At 35.5% G+C, this 25,805-nt stretch overlaps 1 protein-coding gene and 1 pseudogene across 3 annotated transcripts; both read right to left on the bottom strand.

The window, feature by feature from the left end:
- Window positions 1-3,103: 3,103 nt before the first annotated feature.
- SPPL2 (SIGNAL PEPTIDE PEPTIDASE-LIKE 2) lies at window positions 3,104-7,095 on the bottom strand. Of its 2 annotated transcripts, XM_078982757.1 has the most exons (15): window positions 6,699-6,837; window positions 6,344-6,450; window positions 6,010-6,168; window positions 5,750-5,861; window positions 5,536-5,655; window positions 5,309-5,460; window positions 5,023-5,205; window positions 4,912-4,946; window positions 4,613-4,769; window positions 4,465-4,518; window positions 4,243-4,335; window positions 3,995-4,137; window positions 3,850-3,920; window positions 3,656-3,739; window positions 3,104-3,369 (listed from the first exon to the last, which is right to left on the bottom strand). In XM_078982757.1, the coding sequence occupies exons 4-15, from the start codon at window positions 5,841-5,843 to the stop codon at window positions 3,251-3,253; spliced, it is 1,305 nt and encodes a 434-aa protein (XP_078838883.1). In that variant the 5' UTR covers window positions 5,844-5,861; window positions 6,010-6,168; window positions 6,344-6,450; window positions 6,699-6,837; the 3' UTR covers window positions 3,104-3,250. The 2 variants fall into 2 exon arrangements, with proteins under 2 accessions (XP_078838883.1, XP_078838882.1); XM_078982756.1 differs by lacking the exon at window positions 6,344-6,450 and having other exon boundaries at window positions 6,699-7,095.
- Window positions 7,096-12,943: 5,848 nt separating this feature from the next.
- Window positions 12,944-25,551, bottom strand: LOC145035168 (UDP-N-acetylmuramoyl-L-alanyl-D-glutamate--2,6-diaminopimelate ligase MurE homolog, chloroplastic-like; annotated as a pseudogene). Its single transcript, XR_013678330.1, has 10 exons — window positions 25,540-25,551; window positions 24,573-25,272; window positions 23,178-23,181; window positions 16,580-16,855; window positions 16,414-16,492; window positions 14,067-14,119; window positions 13,778-13,953; window positions 13,532-13,677; window positions 13,298-13,440; window positions 12,944-13,114 (listed from the first exon to the last, which is right to left on the bottom strand). The product of XR_013678330.1 is annotated as a UDP-N-acetylmuramoyl-L-alanyl-D-glutamate--2,6-diaminopimelate ligase MurE homolog, chloroplastic-like (transcript).
- Between the last annotated feature and the right edge of the window lie 254 nt (window positions 25,552-25,805).

The following is a 25,805-nucleotide window of genomic DNA, read 5'->3' as shown; positions in this document are numbered from 1 at the left end:
TGTTAGAATGTCCGAATTAAAATAATTATCATCCTTAAAATCGGATTTTTAAATTAATCGAATCTATTATCCCTTAAAATTCGCAATTTTCCTATTTTAAATGTGGATTAATTGACTAAACTACCCTTATGGTGAGATGTGGTTATTCTATTTTCTTTAATTTAATAATATACATAAATCACATTCTTAAAACTTTAGTATTTATTGAAATCACAACTAGAAGATCTTAAAATGTTTATCAGATTGTCATTAAAAGTTATCAAGTACACAAGTCCCCCATTGATGAGATGCAATCGAGTCGTGCCCCTCCTTTAATATAAGAAAACTTGAAACATGCAAACCAAAAATTGTAAGCACAAAGCTTACTGAGTTCCCTAAAATACCACACACAACACAGCATAAATAAACAGCTATGGGTTATCCGCAACCCTGGGGACCATCAACAGTCTCAATGAGCTAACAACACGTCCGATGGGTTATCAGCAACCCTGGAGACTATCAGCAGTCCCAGTGGGCTAACAACACGCCCGGTGGGTTATCAGCAACCCTGGGAGACTATCAGCAATCTCAGACACATATAAACAACATAACACAATAATAACAACTAGACCCGGTTGGTAGTCACAGATACAACTATCCTACCACACAGGCTCATACAAACATGCAAGAGTCACAAGGACAGATAACATCCTACATACATAATTTAGTGAGCTAGCATTAGTGCCTTCGACTCACGAGTACCGGGAGAAGACTCACATCAAACTGCTGAAACAACTAGATCTATTTTTTTGAAAAAAACCGAATATATCATTGTTCATGATTTTTCGTCCTCTTTGATATATAAAAAATGAACTTTTTTTTCAAAAAAAACTCACTTCATTTTCTTTGTTTTTTGAAAAGTTAAGATCTATTTTTTTATCGAAAAAAATATATATATCAAAATTCTTATATATATATTTTTGGTACTCTTTAAATATAGATTCAGATTGATGTTTAAAAAAAATCAAAATTTCAGTTCAGATTTACATTGTGAATCTGTTCAGATTCACATTGTGAATTTGCTCAGATTCACAATGTGAATAATAGTAAGTCAGATTTACATTGTGAATTCTGAAAACTAAATTATATACAGTTCAAATTCACAACGTGAATAAATTCATTTGTTGATTTTACAAAGCTAATTTACGAGTAATCAAAACGTTAAAATATTATTAAACTACATAGAAATATATTTCGATTTATGTGTAAATTTCACTTAATTTGTGAATGATCAAAGAGTTGAAATATTAAATCAGATTTACATTGTGAATGTTAAAATTGAAATATTTACAGTTTAGATCCACTGTGTGAATATGAACTTATCGAGTTTTTTTAATGGATGATGATGTTTATTAATAAAAGACAAAAAATTGAGATTTTTGGTATAATTAGTTTTTTTTTTTTTTTTTTTGATAAAAGTTAACTTAAATATTGAAAAAAAAAAACAACAAAACGAAGTGGTTTTTTTTCGAAAAAAAAAATGTTTTTATATATCAACATAGATCTTTATGGAAAGCGGACGAAAAATTGTGAACGGTATAATCAGGTTTTTTTCGATAAAAAATGTGACTTAAAAAAATTAACAAAAAAAAAATAGGTGGATTTTTTGGTAAAGATGTGGGTTTTATGTTATAATCTGGTGTATGTTCATCCAATGTAGAAGTGTACGTTCATTTTCTTGGGCGTTGATCATTATGATTTCTGATCGTTTTGGTTCATTGGTTCCTTGTTAATAATGGTTTTCTCTCTTCTTAGATCTAAAGAACCATAAAACTGCCATTAAAGTTGAAGATGGAGGGGTTTTTCGATGGTGCTTGACGATGATAATGACCGCGAAAGGGATACAATGATGTTGGAGATGGATGAAAGTCGGCGACGAGAACGGTGGTTCATTGTGGAGATGTTGGTAGCATTTTAAGGTTTGATGATGAATAAGCACAGTGACGATGATGTTGAGAAGAAGTCAACCAAAGAAAAAGAAAAGGAGGTTGTCGACCACCACCTTCGCAGCCCCTACCCGCCTCCCTCGGGTCGTGTAGCACCACCAAACACCCATCCTTACACCCACCTGCTCTAATAACCCCCTTGATCGATGGCAACGGCCTCTTCAAAGACTTAACAATCAAGAAGAAAGCAATTGGAAGAACCAACTGTCATCTCCTTCTAGCATCGTTCTCAACCACTGTTTGACCCTCCCATCTCCGAAAAATCAACCCCATGTATCTCCCCCTCTATTTCCAGTCGCAAAACGCCCCATCTGAAAACCTAGCCGCCAAGAAACCCTAACTTCATACCTCAAACTCCTCTCTCTCATCGTCGACTGACGAGGTTCAAAGGGAGGGCAGAGGGGCAGCCTAAATCGATGATAGCCGACGATTTCTTCCTTCTTTGGCCGGTGTTAAGAGAGAGAGAGAGAGCATATTTTCTTTTTCCTTTTTTTTATTCTGTAATAACAAAAAAACTGGGAAAAAAATATAAAGTGCAAAATCATCAAAATCAAAACAAAATAAACCAAACTTTTAGACCATTATTGATACTCTAAAATGAAAAATGACAATTTTCAATATACTACTAGACCATCCTTGCAATTTTGTCTTATAATATAAATTATTAAACTTGGTCTATTTTAATGCAAGGCTTATAATCACATCTTATTTATTTATTTTTAACTGCAAAAGTCAATTATAAAATACCCAATAGTTGACAAATATCAATGACCATATACGAAGTAATCTTGCAAGTTACCCTATAAAATTACGTTTGTGTTGGAAGGCTTTGTGCGATTATTAAATCCTTGACCCTTCCGCCAAATTACCAAATGCCATTTGACCTAGCAGTATGAGAAAGGAGTTGACGGATACGAGACTTTTAGAAAAAGATTGAAGGTTCAAGTCTCGTTGCAGACGAAATGTGCAGATTTAGAAATAGAGTAGTGGGTGCCTTTCTAAAAAAAACACTGTCACCTAGTCAATTGAGTGAGGTGACGCACACATCCATGATGAATATAGACTTGTACTACTTAACAAGCCATGATATTCCACCATTGCCATTTTAGTCAATTGAGTTTTTAGGGAACTTGTACTACTTAACAAGCCATGATATTCCACCAACGCCATTTTTTACAACATAGATGGACAGTTGGTTTCAAACTGTTACACATTGGTACACACTGACTGTAATTACATAACAAAGATGCTAAGATAGTTCACTTCTATTCATCTGCTGCGTGAGAGTGGCCGAGTCGCACATGTGGACATTCCCTTTCGGGTTCACCACTTGACCATAGAATTCCAAGATCCCCTCTCTTCTTTCCCAAGGACAAAAAGGTCCCTGCATCATAGAGATATATACTACTATATAAGGTAAGGTGTTGTTTCTTTTTAACTTAATCCGATAAGCTATATGTATTATATATGGGTGTTTCTCTTTTACTTGATAGATAAAGAACAACATAAGGGAAATGAAAGGCTTCCCACAACTTTTTTACGAATTTGCCATCATTTACCCAAAATATAACAGTCCGTCATTTTCTCATATATTTTAAGCAATAAGCACCATTCATTTATCCAGACATGATAAGATTCCAAATAAAGGCAAGTTAAAAGTCGAATATTACCTAGAGTAAAAGGAACAATGTATAGCAATGCTGGTTGACCATGACCATCCATGAGATTGAGTGCTACATAAGTTATAAGGAGACCTGTTCATGTTGTATAATTCCTTCCCATTAGAACATGAACATGCTTCACATCTAAACCATTCAATGGTTTTGCAGGAAAGCTCTCTATTATATAAGAAATCAAATGATACCTAATCCATAAGCAATCATTGCCCATAAGAAATATCCAGCTCGAATGTGCTTTTTCGCTAGCCAATCATATCTGCATTAAGTAAGTGTAAGTGTGTGTATCCGAATAAATTACAAATTTATTAAAAAATTAGAAATCATGAAAACCTGAGGGAAAATGCGATTAATAGTCCGGGTAACAAAATGTCACCAAAACCAATGATACTAAATCCACCCCATGGATCAAACATGCGTGGTATCTTTAGCAGCATCGGGATGCCATCCTCCCCACTTTTGTCACCACGAGCCACCTTTTTTTAAAAAAAAAAAAAAAAAACAATACCCCAAATTAATTTATCACTAAAACTACTCGATTAGTCTTATGAATTAGGAACAAGCAAGGTTGACATACATACCACAATCATCACACTTTCATGGAACAATTTCTTAGAAATAAAAACCCAGAAAATGTCATACAAGAAAGCACAACCTAGCAACACTGTCCCAACCTGAGCCACAACACGAAAAATTGTCATCATTCATACTTTCACTACTTTTAGAGGAGGTGTTTCCATATACGTCAAATCACTAAAATACCCTTCAACAAATGATGTCAACAGAAAACAACTCTTGATTACCTTGAGATTAGGTACATGAACAATCTGAAGAACTGTAACTATGAGCGCAATTCCCTGAGGGGATGAAAAAAAAAAAACAAAAACAAAAATATCATTAAATTCTAAAATGATCAATTTGTTTACATATATTGTTAAGTGGTTGACTTACGAGTATATCTTGTCCGATCCATGCAAACTTGTAGTCACGATACACTGCCCAAAGAACAGCAAAGACTATGCAGAAAGGCAAAACAGCCAAGGTCAGATATGAAACAGCTCCAAAGAATGCTACTTTGATGGAAGGTTGTGCAGCATGTTTGAACCACCTGACAATTATAAAATGCATATTGTTCAAAAAAATATGTAATAAACAAATGTATGGTTGCAAAACTGTTGACATTCCATAAACTTTGACACAGTCATAATCATCATAAAATACAAGCTTTATATAGAGAAGAAATGTTGCACCTTGATAGCAAAGCAACTATGCACGTTTGCAATCCCTGCATATAAACAAAATAAGTCTTTAGTATTGATTTTGTTTTTTTAATTTAGTTAAATGTGTAAGATATGAAATACCTCAACCCCTCCTATGCAGAAGATGACCACTAAAAGTTCTATAAACCATGCGGACATTAACTTGTAAAGAAGAACCAAGAAGCAAGAAGCAACAATCACAAACAAGACTGCTGACTTTGTATTCACTTCCACAATACCACTTGTACCAACAAGTTTTGTATTTGAGAGCTCCTCTGAAAAATCCTACAAAGAACCAGACACATCATATATCAATGCATGCCACTTCAGCACCAAGGTGGGCAATCGAGCCTAATAAAAAAAAGGAAAGTTAGTTTTTTTTTTAAACCTCTAGTAATTTATCATGTTCTATAGCTGCTTCATTGGCACTCCATGCAGACCAATAAGAGGCACACAAGATTGTACCAACTGCCATCAGCCATAGAAACACTTCGGCTATGTCAACCACTGGTCTTCGTGGTGAGTATAACTGCACAGAAACTAAAGTGTGGTTTAAAACCTTCACAAAAAGGGCACCATGGTGATGAAAATGAAATCATAATCCAAAAAATGTACTTGATGAACGATTGGATAACAATCTCTCTAACTCCACACCAGCATCTTGTGGAAGCATAACTGTTGGGATGTGTATGTCTAGATCAGTTTCATCAGGCTCACAAACCATCTTGTACAGTTCTGCAGGGTTGCAGAAAAAAAAAAACTAACATAAAGAAACTGTTTGCCTTTGTTGTGCAATGTAGACTAAAGAAATGTAATCATTTGGTGCTACCTCTTTGGTTATTTATAATAAGGACTGCTGAAGCACCAGCAGCTTGTGCAATGTTTGCCTTTGTTGTGAATTTACAGTGACCACGTGTCACCATGATGACATCACCAGTAAGCTACCAAAAGTTGAAGAGAAGTAGGTTACACTACTGTTATTCAATTTGTAATACATGATTGATGATACACTCTATTTGTCCCAAAATGAGTTTTTTTTTTTTAAAGTGGTCCCAAAATGAGTTACTTATAGCCAGGGTGGAAAAAGACCTTGTTCTTTGGTGGAGTACAACAATCATGAGGGACTGATTGAGTAAGGTTAGTGCGGTTTGCATTTTTCTCTTTGGATACAATTGTAGTTCCAAATCTAGCACCAACGCCAACAAACTCAGCACCTTCAACACCATCAACCCATGTTTGAACTTTTACCTAACAAAACCAACCAACATGAAACTTCAGTTTGATTTGCTTAAAATGCCAACCTATTGCATACAATCAAGCCACAATCTCACTTTAAATCCAAATATACTGTATACTTTAGCTATAACATAACTTAGAATTTTCTAGATATAACACATAAATACACAATGAAGCTATAGCATACCTCAAATCAGTATATATAAACATACATGCAGGCCATAAGCCTATAATCTCACTTCAAGTCTCCACAGTCCACATAAATATATAATGAAGCTATAATTCAATTTCAATCTGGAAATGTAACATGCAATCAAGCTATGAGCACAATTCACAGAAATCAGATGGATCGAACACCTCACTTGGCGAACCTATATCACATCCATGAAGACCACAAACAACTGAACCTGTTTACCCATAAAAATATAACTATTTGACATGCACTGCCACGAAACTAACAAAAAGATGAAGCGTGCCCAGTCATAAATCAAAGAAACATGAACCAGACTCCAAATTTAGTAAAATTAAAAGGGGGGTTTTACCAGCACAAAGTCATTCTCACAACCAGGCTTCTTCGGAGCAAATTTGTCATCATGAACAATGTCACCGGCAGCTACCGGAGTAGGGTTACTGAAGAAAACAATGATGGTTGATATAAACCAACAAAATCTCAAAAACCCCATGAAAAAAATAGGTGAAGCTCCAAAAAAAATCCTTGTTTTTTTCACTGCATCACACTCTCCGACAATAAATGGGATTCAGATGGATCTCTAATCTCATAGTCCCATCATTACTATGTGCTTTTGGTGTGTGTGTGTGTGTGTTTTGCGGAGCAAAATGCCAAAATCCAGAGTTGCGGATGGTTGAAGTATTGAAGATGATGTGATACGACACCGTTGGAGATCTCTTGTTTGGATCCTGCCGGATTAAAAGCGGAAGATCCGGGGCAGGTTATACTGTCTTCTGTCTATTTGTCTAACAAACCCAAGGGTACATGGTGTTTGCACTTTCGTACCCTTAAGTTTGTAAAATTGCCAATATTGATGATATCTACACTCTAGATAGTCCAAACTTGAAATGTCTATATTAGTATACATCTTTTTCACTATAAAAGTCCAATAAACATGTCACGTGATATCTGGGTCCTGGGGTAAAGCAGAGTCACAAATGAGTCGTCGACATAAGTAGACGGTGTTATTGTTAAACTTGATGGTTTAACTTTTTGACATGGGTTCGAGGAGGATTCGATCTTGATTTGAGTTCCAATAACTCAATAATATTATTAAGATTATATTCGATAAAACAATTTAGTTAAGGATTAACAGTATCTTTAAAGGGCATCATATGTGTGAGTTGGCAACCCGGTTATGTCATGTAACAGCTCAACTTTTGGCCCAAGTAATAGGGTTCATTTATCTTGTTATGTAATACACAAATACTTACTCGGCCAAGAGAGACATAATAGATAATGACACAAATTTTAGAGGGAAAAGTGAGGTCAAGGCTCTCTCTCTTCTCGAATGGATATAAGCAAGCTTGTTAAACCATGTAAATTGTTGTTTTATTCTCTATTAGGTATGAGACCCATATATTACATGATAGGGGTGGGCAAAAACCGAACCGCAAACCAAAAAAACCGAAAAAACCGCATAAACCGAAACCGAAATGAAAACCGATGGTGCGGTTTTTAGTTTTGCAAAAACCGAAAATACTCGGTGCGGTGCGGTTTCTAGTCTCGCAAAAACCGCAAAAAACCGAACCCCACCGCATATATATATATATATATATATATATATATATATATATATATATATATATATATATATATGGGTAAAGTGAATATACCTAACAACCTTATATAAGCTTAGGTACCTAACCTCATCAAACTATGTCATTTTGCATTAAATTTTCATTACAATCATCCAAGGTTCTTAAACTTCATCCCTAAACTTGATTTACTTTAAAAAAATTTGGAAATTCATCATTATACTTCTCCTACATCCTTTCACATGTAGCGATAGGATATGAAGCCCATCAGGTGGTATTCGATAGCAATACGTGATGTAAAAGAAAGATATTGGTGAAAGTCCAAAGATTTTGGAAGTAATCAAGTTATGGGGTTGAAGTTTAAGAACCTTAGACAATTACAATGTAAATATGATACAAACCGATGTAGTATTATGGAGTTAGGTACCTAAGCTTGTATAAGGTTGTTAGGTATATTCACTTTACCCTATATATATATATATATATATATATATATATATATATATATATATATATATATATATATAAAGTGTTGATATTTGTAATACTCAAGAACTTATGACAATTACAATTTCTATAAATGTAAATATCTATCTTATCTATCAGAGGATGATTTTATATTTTTAAGCATACATTCAGTGGTATTTACAATAACAAATAATGTTTATGACATTTTTTTAACATTCAAATATGAAAAGTACTAGTGATATAGTATCATTTTTATGAATACATTAATTGATTTTATCGTATGTACTTGTGAAATAAATGTTATACTAAATTCATATTATATTGAAGCATTAGAAACATGTTGGATGAGTGGTTATGTAATTTGTTTTCAAATCAAGAGATGGTGGTATCGGTTTATCTCCAATTAATGATTAGCACTCCTCATCTGAGTCAAAGTAACTCGCTGAGTTACTTGAGATTGAGTAAAAAGGCAAAACGAAAAAAAAAAAAAAAAAAAAAAGTAACAAAAAACCGCAAAAAAAAACGAACCGCAATAAAAAACCGCATAAAACCGAACGGTGCGGTTTCTAAATTTCAAAAAACCGAAGTTGCGGTTTTCGGTTTGGTTTTGACCAAAAACCGCACCAAACCGCACCGTGCTCACCCCTATTACATGAGTTTATTTAAAAAAAAAATTAATTTAAAATTTTAACAATTTGAAATTTTTTTCTCTATTAGGTATGAGACCCATGTATTACATGGGTTTATTTAAAAAAATTAAATTTAAAATTTTAACAATTTGAAATTTTTGAATTTATAAGAAAAAATGAGAATTTTTTTGAATTATTAAAATTAATGAGGCTTTAACGTATTGAATACATTACATATACAAACTATTTCTAATAAATACCTTACATATATTACCTTATATATTAAATGTGGAACTTTAATTTAATAAAATGAAAAATACAATAAAATGACAAGTGGAAAATAGAAAATTAAAAAATTTTAGAAAATGTCATGTGTCTAAATGAATGAGAAAAGGACATGTGGCAAAAAAACCTTCATTTATTATAGTAGATTACTTTCATTGTTTGGTTATTATCATTGTTTCTATTTTAAGTCTTAGAGCAAAAACGAGAATCTTATCAAATGCAAGATTAGTTGTTGTTTTTCTTTGTTTTCTGCATTGTTTCTGCTAGAGTAACAATATATATTGAGTTATCTTTTTTTTTTGTCTATAAAACATAATTTGTCAGATGTTAAACAACGACAAAGTATTATTGATGGTCATTTTATGACATTTCGCTTGAGATTTAACATTTCACTTTGCTAACATAAATTGTTAATAGAAAAACACAAATTAAAATACAAATAATACAAATCTTACTATATCAAGTATGAGTATATTAAGAAAAAAAAAAGGTCAGCATCCATAATAATGTCTTTATCATAGGGCATCATAATTTATTTTCAATACTAGGTGTGAGCCTCGTGTATTACACGGGTTGATTAAAAAAATTAAATATAAGATGTAGACATTAAGTATTTTCTAAAGTAAAATTTTGAAATAAATATAAACTTAATGATGAATAAGTAAGTAATTCAATTTATACTAATAAAAAATTATTATCATGTTTTAAATAATTGTTTTGAATATGAAGGTGTAAAAATTAAATATTTTTTAAAATAAACTTTCAAAATGAATACAATAAATAGAATAAACCACAAGGACCATTTACGTAATTTATCTTTATTATTTATAATAATAAAACTAACTAATATAAATTCACAAATAAAATTTATTAATATATTAATAGAAATAAGAATTCACAAATGGAATGTTTAGTATATACATTAATTCACATTAATTACTATAAGGTAGCATTTAATATGTGAAATTGAATAAAAAATAAAAAAAAATGTAAAAATGAAAAATGAAAAAAAATAATTTTAAAATTATAAGAAAATGACATGTGTCAAATTCAATAAGAAATTAACATTTGACAAAATTATCTTTATTTATTAGGGTAGATATTGATAGTAAGACGGATTCATATGGAATATACAAAAAAGCACAAAAAATTTTGATTGTTTTGAATAAGACTTCAAGTCTTCAAGGTTATAAACTAGTTTTGCAGAAAACCCCTCTAACTATTAAAAGTTACACTTCCACCCGCCTTGGAATTCACTTTTAAGTTTTAACTGATTATTTATTGTTTGCCTATTTAACTCTTTCTGATAAAATATAATTGAAATCCATCGATTTGAAAATAGATATATAGAAATCATTATCTTTATCTTGTTTCTTTGAAATGAAAAAGAAAATGGTAATATAAGATACGTTATGAAGGTTTATAGCTGCAACAAATTTTACGTAATGCCCCCCAGACTACATGTCTTTTTGCATTATAGTACCTAAGGTTTCTAACATAACATTTATTTTTGTTTTAAGAAAATCGAACCGAAAATCAAATAACGGTAACTGTATGAATCGACCCGAACCCGAATAACTAGGGGTGAGAATCGGTTTGGTTTTTTGATTTTTCGGTTTCCTCGAATCGGTTTCCTCGATTTTTAATTTTTTTTTTGTCCAATTCGAAAATCAAATTCAAATTCTCTAGACCAAACCGAAAACCGAATTCTAATTCGGTTTGGTTCGGTTTGAAAACCGAGGAAACCAAATATTAACATAAAAATTTTCAAACATAAATTAAAATGTTTTTAACATAGAAAACTAAAGTTACAAACAAAAAGATCTAAAGTTTCATACAAAATAATCCAAAGAGTAAATAGGTTAAAATGATTTTTACTTTATAGTTAATACTTTTATTTAATATAAAATATAAAATATATTTTTTAATTAATTGACTTATGAAATTCGGTTTTTTGATTCGGTTTGGTTTAAACTTCATGAGATCAAAACTTGAACCAAAAACCAAATTTACGATTCGGTTTGGTCTCAAACCAAACCAAAAACCAAAATTGAATACGGTTCGCTCTAAATTCGATTTCGGTTCGATTTGGTTTTTGGGTTTTTTGGTTCCGGACCAAATAATTCTCACCCTTACGAATAACCTGAAAACCGAATAAGGGTAATTGTATGAACCGAAAATCGAACCGATTAACCAATACATGTTCGGTTCGGTTTGGATATTAATCAGTTCGATTTGGGTATTACCCAAATAACATGTACAAAATGATGAAGGACCTAATATAATCGAATAACCTAAATAATAGAATAACAATGTACTTTTGTACATCAACATAAAACATTCAAATACTAACATAACACAATAACACATTGAAAAATGACATTTAATATTAGATTAACATAATGAGAAGTAACTTCTTAATTGAGTTTCTTGAGTTGGAGCTCAATTTTTTATGACTAAACAAAGTACGAATTCGTGAATGCTTAAAAACAACAGGAATGGTCGATTTTTTAAAGTTTGAAACAAGAGGAAGGATCGACATAAGTGATTTCGGGTTTGGGAATAGATAAGAAGATTGGTCGATTTTGAAACAATGAGAACAAGCATATGTTTTTTTTTTTCTATTATGAACGACAAGGACAAAAGTGTGAATCGTGATTTTGATTTCTATCGATCAAAGAAATGGAAAAATGAATGCTTATTCAGGTCGGGTATTTAGAACTAAATAAGCTTTTATTTAGGTAATCCAAACTGAATAACCCGAAAACCAAATAAGCATAATATAGATACCCGAATCGAATTTCTTATTCGGACCTAATTCGGTTCGATTCGGGTTTCGATTTCAATTCGGGGTTTCGGGCCAAATTCTCATCCCTAATGCAAGCAACGATAAAATAAATAGATAATGCACAATCCCAACTTTTTTGATATTCATAAAATTCATCATATTTTTTAAATACTACGTTTGACAAGGTTGTTGCCAATAGAGCGTACGTATATATATTTTTTCACTATAAATGAATTTTGAACTTTTTTAAAGTGAAAAAAAATCTTTTTTTTCTCAAGATAGCACTTATTAATATCCATAAACATACTTGTACTTGATGTTTCCATATAAACTATGACAGGAACATATCCAATGTAGGGCAAGAGTGGGTCTTAACCCACCCACACAAAATTAAGGTTACATATGTAAGGTATGTACAATATATATTTTTGTTAAATAAAATGAATTAAGATTGTTAAATAAAAGGAATTAAGATTATGATATGGCCTATTTCATTCAAAACTTGAAATTAGTAGAAGAGAACAATGATGTCTATGTCATGTTGATTAGACTTCAATTTAGATTATTTTAATGATGCAAAACAACATTGTTTGCAACTTAAAATAAACAATTTAATTATTGCATATATAGTTATATTTTGTTATCTTTTGAAGAATTTTGTCATTCATTTATATTTTCTATATTATTTGGCCTACCCTAAAAACATAATTATGGATTGTAAACTAACTATTGTTATAATTTTCACGAGAACGAGATAATGCTTCCTCTAACCTCAAGATTCAATTATGAACTCTTTGGACCAGAACAAAATCTACACATGCATGTTGCTATAATCAATAATCTCCATCTCTTTCTAAACTTGAGAAACGAATATATCCTAAAGGGCCAAAAGGATACTATTCAAGCTAACAACTTACATATCCTACAATACATTATTACATCATCTCTAACCAAACAAAGTTCATTTCTACAAAACTGCACCTTTGACATATTACACAACACATCCCAGCAATCAATTCACCTATGCAATTGTAGAAACATGAAAAATGACCTCATGTCTTATAAGAACGAAAACCAAGTTTTTTTATTCCAGTTTTGCCCCCATTGATATCAATCTCAGTCCCAGTCCAATACACCCCAAAGACAGTACAAGTTGTAACACATGGACCTAAAAGAAGACGTTTGGTTCACCATATTTTCATACCTGATGTTGGATAGGACCTTGTTTGTTGCCTTCAAACATCTATTTCATCATATATCATATAACAAATAAACCGGTGAACCCTGCAACTCACTGTTTCAGAAAGCCACTCGGATTATAAATTTGTTTAGTAGCTCTCAGGCAACCTGCAGGGAAACACAGAGAAGGATTATCAAGGGTACATTTGACAATTCACAATCATTTCTAAACATTTTCAGTAGTGTAAAGCCAAATTACCGCCATGGAAATTCACTGGTGTCAATCCCTGATTGATGCAATTAATCCACATACTACAAAGCTTCTCTACACTCTTCCCTATCATCAAAAAACTCTGTTGTTTCACCAACTGTATCATATGTCTCATGACCTTTCCCAGTAACCACCTACCACATATATAAACAAACAAAAAAAAGCTTATTTTAGTAAAATAAAAATTATCAAACTAGAATTAAAAAAAAAATCATAACCACCTCAAGTACTTACAACAACATCTCCCTCCTCCCCCATGGCAACATCAGAACGTACAGCCACCCTTCGAATATCATGAAGGAAAACTCTATGACCATTTTTAAGTGGGGGATGATAGTCGTTTTCTGGATGCTTAAAGTAATCCTGCATAGTCCATCCTATCCCCGCTAACATGTCATCCAATATGTCAACTGCAACAACAATAAAAATAAAAAATAAAAAATAATAATAAAAAAACATTTTACACATGTTATACATATTGACCATTTTTTTTTAAATAATACAAACCGCCAAACATGCTTACATGGATCCTCATTCCTTGGATTATCTGATGTCAACATAGTAATATGAAAGACCCTAACTTTCGTATTTATGAAAGACCCAAACTTTCATACTCGACAATATAGTTACTCCAAAACATGCTACTTGCATATTCATAAAAACAATATTTTACATTGATAAAGAGATTACAAACTACTGGATACAAACCAACTATTTTAAAGTGTTATATATTACATAACTTCCCAGGATTCTATAGGTTTATACATATGGGAGTGCAAAATACAATAGTTTCAAACTATTCATAAGCTTCCATCGATACAATAGTTTCAAACTATTCAAAAATCTTCTACCAGTATATAACTATACTGGATGTTTATCTCCTGCAATTTGTTAAACATCGAGAGGGTAAGCGGACACGCTTAGTGAGTTCAATAATAGATACAATATAACGTTATGCCATATATATACTTTAATAGGGCAGAAGCAAAGAGGAACAAGGAACAACAAGGGCATATGTGAATCATGTGACAAACATTCCATATCAATCATTGATTTGATTTAAAGATATACAATCAATGAGACATAACGATTTCCGTGCTTGATATACATCAATAAAGCTTTGGCCCAAACGGCACAGAAGATATACAACTTTGGATTAACATTTCGGTAGATTTCAGGCTTATAGCCCTATCTAACCTTCTGCCACTACCATAGAATAGAATTCATTCTCTTACGGAGACATGTTCCACATGGCCAGAGGCTACATACCAGTACCAACGTGAATCTAAGTCCTTTCACTGATCACATGGTCAAAGGTATTTCTTTGCTATTAAAAATAGCAATTTAAAATAACCCGGGAAAATAACTCGGAATAATAACACTGAAAAGCACGTAGCACATATAACACATAACATACAATTATTTCTATATATTAAACTCACCGTAATTAACCGAGGGCTAAAATATTAATTTGGGCAGTACTTCAGCTCTAAATATGACTTTCGTTGTTGAAAACCGGGCTCTGCGAAGGTAGAGCTTCGAAACTGAAAAGATAAATTTTTCGGGCTTCTCGGGAGTCTCGGGGCGTGTTTCGGGCTTTAGAATCAGTATCGGGGCTTCGGGGGAAGTCGGAATATTAAAAATATCAAAAAGGGGGGGTGAAAGTGGCAATTTTCCAAAATTACCCGAGAGGTCTCGCAGCCCCCTTGTATTTATAGGGAGGTCCGAAGTCGACTAAGGAAGAGGAGTCAGCAGCGAGGACACGCGGCATCAGCTGGGCGAGGGTGCGCAGGTGGCTTGCACGTGGATTGCGCATGTGAGGGGCTCGGTGTCGGCTTCTAATTGGACCAAGGCGAGGCTTCGGACGTGGCACCTCTGCGAGGCTCGCACACGTGATAAAGGGCACGCGTCGGATTCTTAGCGGACCGGACTTCGGATGCGAGGGCAGGCGACACGTCTCGCCAGCTGGCTTCGGTGACTCACCAATTTCGGATACGTGGCATGTTTCAAGCGAGGGTGACGTGGCCGAAGTCCACGTATGCGAGATTTCTCGATTTTTGTGCAAAAACTTCTAAAATCCATAACTTTCACATACGAGCTCCGTTTTTGACATTCTTTATATGCACGCGTAGCTAAAATTAATCTCTACAACTTTCGTTTAGACTTCGTCGGCTAATTTTGACTTTAATTTTAATATGATTATTTTTAACAGATCGGGACAGGAAAATCCGTTAAAAATTCATAACTTCTTCATCCGACGTCCGTTTTCGTCAGACTTTTTACCGTTGCACTACTAATGACGAGACCTTCAATTCTCGTTTAGGTTGTGTCGGCTAAAAATCACTCGATCTAAAATTCGAGTTTTTAGCTGTCTACTGCTAAGCTGAAACTTCGAAAAATCATAACTTCCCCATACGAAGTCAGATTCAAACGGTCTTTATATGAAAGTTGATTATTTTCACGAGTTCTACAACTTTCATTTACATCACTAAGGCTAAAAATTAGTTTATCGAAAACTAAATTTTTACGCGACAAAGTATTTTCCGGATTTATCACGGATCTTCGTTTGGTCATAACTTCTTCGTTATAACTCGGATTTCGATGAGGTTTTCGTCTAAATGTTTCTAACAAGATTATCTACAACTTTCAATAATAAAATTTTACTTATTCCAAATTTTATATTTTCGCTATATTTCACTATTTGGCTTTTAATTGGAATCTCATAAGACTTCCAATACTTTCTGAATGATTCTAAGCATAGTTTTACTTCAATTCTAGTAAAAACTATATGTTACAACTCAACATTCAAATTCACATAATATTTCATAATATTATTTACTTAAAACACGATTTCAAAACGTGTATGTTACATAATATCACTCTTGTCTGTCGCGATCTTAGTCATCACCGGTCGTTTTCCTCGGTCAGTCTCCCCGGGACAACCGATAACTATATATTATTGATTGCAAACAGTTTAGATTGAAACGAAAAGGGTATTTTAGAGATTTGACTAATCAGTTCTATTCTATATTGTACCTATGATAATTCTTTTTGGATTTAGTTCACGAACATTATCAAGAAGCCTTGATAAACCATCGGGAGTATTTGCATAATCAACAACCACTCCATAAGTTTGTTCCTCATCAATCAACTCACATCTACCAGGCACAACATCAACCTCTTCAATCCCCCTCACAATATCTTCCAAAGGTGCCCCAACCGCAATCCCAACCGCCACAGCCGCAAGAATATTGTAAACGTTCTGTCTCCCGAGTAGCCCGGATGAAATCTCCAAAATACCCTGAGGGGTATCTGATGGGTTTTAGCCATAAGAACTTTCCTATGTGCGCATGCAAAACCCTATTACTCGGATCTAGGCTTTCTAATTAAACATGCTTTGAATCCAAGACTTCTAATAGCTAATTAGGTTAAATAACAATAATGAAACAGATCTAGAACCATACCTTTGAGTTCCTTGTTGATCTTGTTGTCTTGGAGCTTCTAGAGTCACAAATATCACTCCTCTAATGGCTTACAAACACCAATAGCAAGCAAGATGATTTAGGAGAGAGGAGAGGGGAGGAATTCGGCCAGAGGTTCCTTGCTTTAGGTTGTGTGTTGAATTCCCTCACCCCTAGGGTCTATTTATACTTGTAGACTCCTTAAGGGTTACAACTTAAACCCTAATTGGATAATCTTCTCTTAAGGCTATCCAAATCCATTCCATAGATAACCCTATGGACGATTTTGGCTTATCCAAGCCCTAGAAATCGTCCATCCTATCTAGGATAAGGATTTATAGTCTAAAGTGTAACTATCAAACAATTGACAGTTTATACCCTCTTATTTAATTAATCTCTTTAAGTCACCAAATTAATACCAATTAATTTATGACTTATATTAATCAAATAGCCATATATTATTCCTTATAATATTTACTCTCTCTTAACAAATCATCCTTCAAGTTGCTATGGTGAAGGCAACCCAAAAGGACCATGCACAACCGGATATAGTTACAGCCTTAGACACTATTCCAACAGTCTCCCACTTGGATAAGTCTAGTAACTATACAAGTACAATTCGGTTTGCAATCGTAGCTCTCAAAGACGCTGTCAACTCTGATCTAATCAATCTTGTCCTTTAGATAAGGGATCGTGCAGTCCTCTGTTAGATATCATGCTGACAATCCTATGGAATGGTTAGTCATGCATTTAAATTTCTCGATCTCCGATTTATTCGACATAGAACTTAATCGAACACATCAATTTAGTTCTGACCGGGCCCGGCACATAAGTCAAATCAAATCATCGAGTGGCCAAGATATCTCTTCTACCCTCTTAGGATAAAATTTACAGATAAACTTCGACTTATATGCATTTACTTATTCATTAACCAACAATACACAACAATGCGTTTTATAACATCAAGTTACTGATGCGTTTTCGCATTATCAATGCACAATCAATTAACAAATAATAAACCATATATCTAGGTTTTAAGACTATATGATATTATCGTCTTGCGATCACCTTTTATATCGTATTCCATAAGGTGATTCCAGCAAGCGCGGGTTTATTCCAATGCTCAAAACCAGTTCATAAGCACTCATGAACGTTGCAGCAACCCTTGCTATGTCTAACACCATTTAGACATTCTACACACCAATTCATGACAATCTTCATTCATATCTACTCCCAACATATGAACGATTGTGGACCATTTGAATAATTCGATTATTCCTAATAAACTCAATTATTCTGGAAGTCAAAACATGCAAAGTGAAACAATAGTTAAACAATTAACATGTGACAGTAACTTTACTCATAAATAAAACTCCTTTATTTAATCATCAAATGTTAATTACATTTATCTATTATACGTTTCTAATACTATCTAATCTATACTAATATCATCCTTCAGCCCAATACTCCTAGCATGCTGCAAGTGCTTAACCCTACTCAGTCCCTTCGTAAGCGGATCTGCTGGGTTATCTTCTGATGATATCCTCTTCACTACGAGTTGTCCTTCTTCTACACGATGTCTAATGAAGTGATATTTTCTGTCGATATGTCAAGATCTACCATGATCCCTCGGTTCCTTGGTCAAGGCAACCGCACCTTCGTTATCACAGAAAATCTCCATGGGCTCCTTTATGGCCGGTACAACTCCAAGATCACCAATGAAGTTCTTTAGCCATATTGCCTCCTTCGACGCTTCGCTCGCTGCGATGTACTCTGATTCGCACGTTGAATCAGCTACGGTTTCTTGCTTGGAACTCTTCCAAGTCACTGCTCCTCCATTTAGGGTAAAGACCCAGCCCGACTGCGAACGGTAGTTGTCCCTGTCGGTCTGAAAGCTGGCGTCACTATACCCTCGCACCTTCAAGTCATCACTCCCTCCAAGGACTAAGAACCATTCTTTCGTCCTCCGAAGGTACTTAAGGATGTTCTTCACCGCAATCCAATGTGCTTTTCCAGGGTTCCCTTGATATCTGCTAACCATGCTCAAAGCGAAGGCTACATCAGGGCGAGTACAAGTCATAGCGTACATGATTGAGCCAACTGCGGAAGCGTATGGTACTCGGCTCATTTCTGCTATCTCAGCTTCGGTACTCGGACTTTGAGTCTTACTCAACTTGGCATTTCCTTGTATCGGTAATTCTCCCTTGTTTGAGTTTTCCATACTAAAACGTTTTAGTACCTTCTCTAAGTAAGTATTCTGACTAAGTCCAATTAGTCTCTTACTTCTTTCTCTTACTATCCTTATTCCCAAAATGTAAGAAGCATCTCCGAGGTCCTTCATAGCGAAGCACTTCCCGAGCCAGGACTTAACCTCCTGCAGAGTCGAGATGTCGTTTCCTATGAGTAATATGTCATCGACATATAGAACGAGGAAGCTTACTATACTCCCACTGGCTTTGACATATACACAAGATTCGTCTTCACTTCGTACAAATCCAAACGCTTTGACTTTCTCATCGAAGCAAAGATTCCATCTGCGAGATGCTTGCTTAAGTCCATAAATGGACTTCTCAAGCTTACACACTCTATTCGGATGCTTCGGATCCACAAACCCCTTTGGCTGATCCATGTAAACATCCTCAGCCAACTTTCCGTTAAGGAAAGCGGTCTTGACATCCATTTGCCAAATCTCATAATCATGAAATGCGGCAATTGCTAGCATCACTCTAATAGATTTAATCTTCGCAACTGGTGAGAAGGTCTCATCATAGTCAACTCCGGGAGTTTGAGTAAAGCCCTTCGCGACCAATCGCGCTTTATATGTTTATACGTTCCCATCCACGTCGGTCTTCTTCTTGAAGATCCACTTGCACCCTATGGTCTTACGTTCGGGCACATAATCAACCAAATTCCAAACTTGGTTATCGTACATGGATTGGATCTCGCTATCCATCGCCTCTTTCCATTTCGCAGACTCCGGGCCTGCCATGGCTTCCTTATAGCTATTAGGTTCATCAAGATTTACTAGTGTACCATCACTAATATACGTGTCCCCTTCGGTAGTAATATGAAAACCATAAAACTGGGGATGAACTCTAAGTCTATCGGAACGTCTAAGAGGTAAGGATTCGTCAATCGGTTCAACCGGAGTTTCCTCCTCGGGTTGAATGCCAGCGGTAGAAGTTCCTTTATCTATCGACTCTTGAATCTCTTCAAGTTCGATTTGCCTCCCACTGTCTCCTTGGCTTATGAGTTCTCGCTCTCGAAAAACTCCTCTCCTCGCAACAAAAACGACATTGTCTTTCGGTCTATAGAAGAGATATCCAAAGGAAGTTTGTGGGTAGCCGATGAAAATACATCGCTCACTTCGAGGTTCAAGCTTGTCGTGAGTATCTCGTCTTACGAAAGCCTCGCAACCCCAAACCTTGATATGTGCCAACGAGGGAGCTTTCCATGTCCACATCTCGTGAGGTGTTTTGGCAACCTTCTTAGTTGGGACTCGGTTAAGGATATGGGCGGCAGTCTCTAAGGCATACCCCCAAAAGAAGATAGGTAGTGAAGCACGACTCATCATAGAGCGAACCATATCCAATAAGGTTCGATTACGCCTTTCTGCCACACCATTCAACTGCGGTGTCCTAGGAGGCGTCAATTGCGAAACTATTCCACACTCCTTGAGATAATCGTGGAATTCAAGACTTAGGTACTCTCCTCCTCGATCGGATCGAAGCATCTTGATTTTCCTGCCCAATTGATTCTCCACTTCATTCTTGAACTCTTTGAACTTTTCAAAAGTTTCTGACTTTTGCTTGATTAAGTAGATATACCCATATCTACTATAGTCATCGGTAAAAGTCACATAGAAGCGGTTCCCATCCTTCGTGGTTGATCTAAAGGGTCCACATACATCGGTATGTATTAGGTCCAATAGCCCCTCACCCCTTTCACAAGTACTCGTGAAGGGTGACTTAGTCATCTTTCCAAGTAAACAAGACTCGCATGTGTCATCTTTCCTAAGGTCGAATGACTCCAACACTCCATCCTTTTGGAGTTGGGCTATGCGTTTCTTGTTGACATGTTCAAGACGACAATGCCACAAGGATGCTTTATCCATACTAGTGGAAGAATCAATATTCAAAACATCATTTCCTAAGTTATCAACAATCATAACAGTTTCATATATTCCATTACATGGTATAGCTTCAAAGTAAAAGACACCATTTAGATAAGCCAAAATAGAACCATTCTCATTATTAAAAGAAAATCTAAATCCTTGTCTATATAAACCATGAAATGAAATGATGTTTCTAGCCATTTCTGGCGAATAGCAACAATTGTTCAAATCTAAAACTAAACTATTCCTAAGCACTAAAGAATACACTCCAATCTTGGTCACAGGCGACGATCTTCTGTTCCCCATGATTAGATTGATCCTTCCTTGCTCCACATCCCTACTTCTTTTTAGTCCCTGCACATTAGAACAAATGTGATAACCGCAACCGGTATCAAGAACCCAAGAAATAACATGATTAGAATCGTTAGATTTGATTGTGTATATACCTACGAAAGATGGCTTGATCTTTCCTTCCTTGATGGCTTGCAGGTAATCCGGGCAGCTTCTCTTCCAATGTCCTATCTTGTGGCAGTGGTGGCACTCTGCCTCCTTTGGGTTGGAACAGGGCTTAGAGGGATCAACTTTGGTCCCACTAGAAGAGGAACCATCTCGGGCTTTCACCTTTCGATAGTTATTCGATGAAGCTTTCCTCTTCTTTCCCTTCCCTTGACCAATAGCCAAGACAGGAGCAGCGGATGGATTGGGAGTTGGTGCAACAGACTTGTCCTTGAAATTGCTCTCAGCAACCCTCAAGAGACCTTGGAGTTTGCTTAGGGTGACCTCCTCTTTGTTCATGTGGTAGGTCATCCTAAATTGGTTGTACATCGGAGGCAAAGAGTGAAGCACCATGTCGATCGCCAAGTCTTCGCCGAAGTCAACATTTAACTTGCGAAGGCGGTCAACATACCTTTGCATCTTTTGTAGGTGCACAGTAAGAGATTCTCCATGACCCATCTTAGCGGAGATCATGTTAGTGAAAATCTCGTAATGCTCTTGTCTCGCGTTTTGGTGGTACCTCTCCAACAAGTCTTGATGCATCTCGTATGGATACATGTCCTCATAGGACTTTTGGAATTCGGAGTTCATGGTGGCGATCATGATGCAATGTACTTTCGTTGCATCTCACTCATGAGTTTCAAAGGCGGTGATTTCGGCGGGAGTAGCAACTTCGGGGTTGATTTTCTCGAGCTTCTCATCGAGGACATACTCTTTATCCTCATAACGAGCAATGGTGCGAATGTATCTTATCCATTCGCTAAAGTTCGTTCCATCGAAGGTGACCTTTTGGCAAAGGCTCATCAACGTGAAAGAACTAGCAGCAGCGTTGTTTGCGTTTGACATCTATAGAAAGGACAAAGATAGATTAGAACAAGAATCCCTAATTATCACCCAATAAGAAAAATTAGGGCTAGGATCCAACAATAACATTTACATACTAGAAAAGGGATGCCGTAATCTAATATGCAAATAAATTGAAGGTAAGTGAATGACGATTCACTAATTCTCCATTACAAAACTTAAACTATTAGTCCTAAGTGTTTTTGAGAATTCCTAGGTTCGGATGAGATTCATTGAACTATTCAATGGCATGTTTAAATCTCGATATGCCCCTCTTGTTTGTGACTGGGATGCTGAGGATCACAAAGCGGGTGTGAATTACCATGCAAATTCACATGGTGCCTTCATTGTAACGATCACCTATTCGATGTGCCGGTAAACCACACACGCTCCATCGAACTATGATAAACAATGAATCACCCTTTGCCACCTTCGCTTAGAACCAATTAGTGTGCCGGTAAACCACACACGCTCCACTAACTTCTTAGCAAGGTGCAAAGTGTAATTTCATGGGATTGCATCAATTCACTTTTCCTAAAGTAACTAAGATTGGGAAATTTTTAAAAACGTGTAGTTACTTTGTGTTTCTTATTATACTTTTAATGAGAGGATGAGGTTTCCCTATCCTACCCGTTCGGCTAACGACCCTCCACCAATCAAGCAAGCGGTGGGTGTGAGTGTACACCCATTAAGCGCCATTTTATAGGCCGCAACCTTATACCCACCTTATAGATCGGCTTCGTGAATGAGGCCTACTAGCGGTAAGACTAGCATTTAGTTATACATATATATATTATTCTAGTAATATCATATAAGTATAGGGTTGTATTTTAAAACCTTTTAAAATCTAGGTTTTTGAAATTTAAGTTGTCTAAATTAAAACTTTTAATCACAAATATAAATTTCAAAACTTTAGGGTAGGTTTCAGACATTTAAAACATGGAGGATCAAATAACAAATAATTCCAATTAACAATTAATATCCTAATTATCTTTATTTGATTTATCTAAGATTTCTTTCAAGATAATTATCAAAATAATTAATCATTATCATATAAGCAAATTAAATATTTTATTAGATGATAAATATCTTTAATTAGATCAAGATAATAGTCATATTTATCAAAAAATCGGATTTAGATTGATCTAATATGATTAAGGTAAGTTTCCATAAGATAATTATGAAAAAATCCCGAATCTGGCCATTCCTGACGCCTGGACTCGCCGAGTCACAAGGGGACTCGCCGAGTCAGGCCTACTCGCCGAGTCCACCTTGGAACTCGCCGAGTCAGTGACTCAAAAACCCAAAAATCAAATTTTGCAGGTTTGTTACAGTTAATCAAGCAACAATTTAAAGAAAACCAAGCTAGGCTCTGATACCACTGATGGGTTTTAGCCATAAGAACTTTCCTATGTGCGCATGCAAAACCATATTGCTCGGATCTAGGCTTTCTAATTAAACATGCTTTGAATCCAAGACTTCTAATAGCTAATTAGGTTAAATAACAATAATGAAACAGATCTAGAACCATACCTTTGAGTTCCTTGTTGATCTTGTTGTCTTGGAGCTTCTAGAGTCACAAATGTCACTCCTCTAATGGCTTACAAACACCAATAGCAAGCAAGATGATTTAGGAGAGAGGAGAGGGGAGGAATTCGGCCAGAGGTTCCTTGCTTTAGGTTGTGTGTTGAATTCCCTCACCCCTAGGGTCTATTTATACTTGTAGACTCCTTAAGGGTTACAACTTAAACCCTAATTGGATAATCTTCTCTTAAGGCTATCCAAATCCATTCCATAGATAACCCTATAGACGATTTTGGCTTATCCAAGCCCAAGAAATCGTCCATCCTATCTAGGATAAGGATTTATAGTCTAAAGTGTAACTATCAAACAATTGATAGTTTATACCCTCTTATTTAATTAATCTCTTTAAGTCACCAAATTAATACCAATTAATTTATGACTTATATTAATCAAATAGCCATATATTATTCCTTATAATATTTACTCTCTCTTAACAAATCATCCTTCAAGTTGCTATGGTGAAGGCAACCCAAAAGGACCATGCACAACCGGATATAGTTACAGCCTTAGACACTATTCCAACAGTATCCACCAAAACTTTTGTCTCAAAGAGAGAAAGATCAAACTGTAACGGATACACATCCGCTTTTTGTCCTCCATTGCAAACGTCACAACAGGTACATCTTGATTCCCTTGTGCGATAACAGAGGGGCGTTTTCGTCATCAATATTCACAACTTTCTGATGACGTGTCGGGTCCACCATTCTACCAAACAATTTAAGTTTAGCGTTCCTATACTCTTCATCGGCCCCACTTAGGTTCGTGAAAACCGCAATATCTAAATCAACCTCGTCACATCTTCCGGAAGCGAGCTCTTAAGAAGAAGCTTCCATGACTAAAGCTTCAGCCCCGTTATGGATCATCTTTGCCATTAATTTTTGGCGGGAAACCGCATCTGGGATTGTGTCTTTTGTCTCTAATTGGTTTTCACCATGAACATAATGAGCTACATTTGTTATCATCCCGGTTCTTAAACCCATCACCTCATACATCCCTTTTATTAGATACGCGGTGCTTGTCTTTCCATTTGTACCCGTGATACCAATTACAGCAACGTTCTTTGAAGGGTGTCTATAAAATGAAGCTGCTAAAGTTGCTAAAACGGAGGATGTGTCTTCTACTAAAACTAACGCTTTACACCCTAAAGTTTCCTCAATGTCTATTTCTTTACTAGCTACAATTGCAACTGTATGTGGAGCCTTTAGATCCACCACAAGGGACGCTTGTTGCTTCTACGTGACTTTTACTGATGATTATAGCAGATACAGATATATCTACTTAATCAACCATAAGTCAGAAACCTTTGAAAAGTTCAAAGAGTTTAAGAATGAAGTCAAGAATCAACTGGGCAGGAAAATCAAGATGCTTCGATCTGATCGAGGAGGAGAGTACCTAAGTCTTGAGTTTCACGACTATCTAAAAGAATATGGAATTGTTTCACAATTGACGCCTCCTAGAACACCACAATTGAATGGTGTAGCTGAGAGACGTAATCGGACCTTGTTAGACATTGCTCGTTCTATGATTAGTCGGCTTCATTGCCAATAGCTTTCTGGGGGTACGCCTTAGAGACGGCTGCCCATATCCTTAACCTAGTTCCCACAAAGAAGGTTTCGAAAACACCTCATGAGATGTGGACAGGGAAAGCTCCCTTGTTGGCACATATCAAGGTTTGGAGTTGTGAAGCTTTCGTAAGATGAGAGACTCATGACAAGCTAGAACCTCGTAGTGAGAAGTGTTACTTCATTGGCTATCCACAAAAGTC

Source organism: Lactuca saligna, chromosome 3 (assembly GCF_052625555.1).
Source record: "Lactuca saligna cultivar CGN05327 chromosome 3, ASM5262555v1, whole genome shotgun sequence".
NCBI classification, from domain to species: domain Eukaryota; kingdom Viridiplantae; phylum Streptophyta; class Magnoliopsida; order Asterales; family Asteraceae; genus Lactuca; species Lactuca saligna.
Note: the sequence above shows the minus strand (reverse complement) of the source record. Positions and strands in the feature narration are given on the sequence as shown.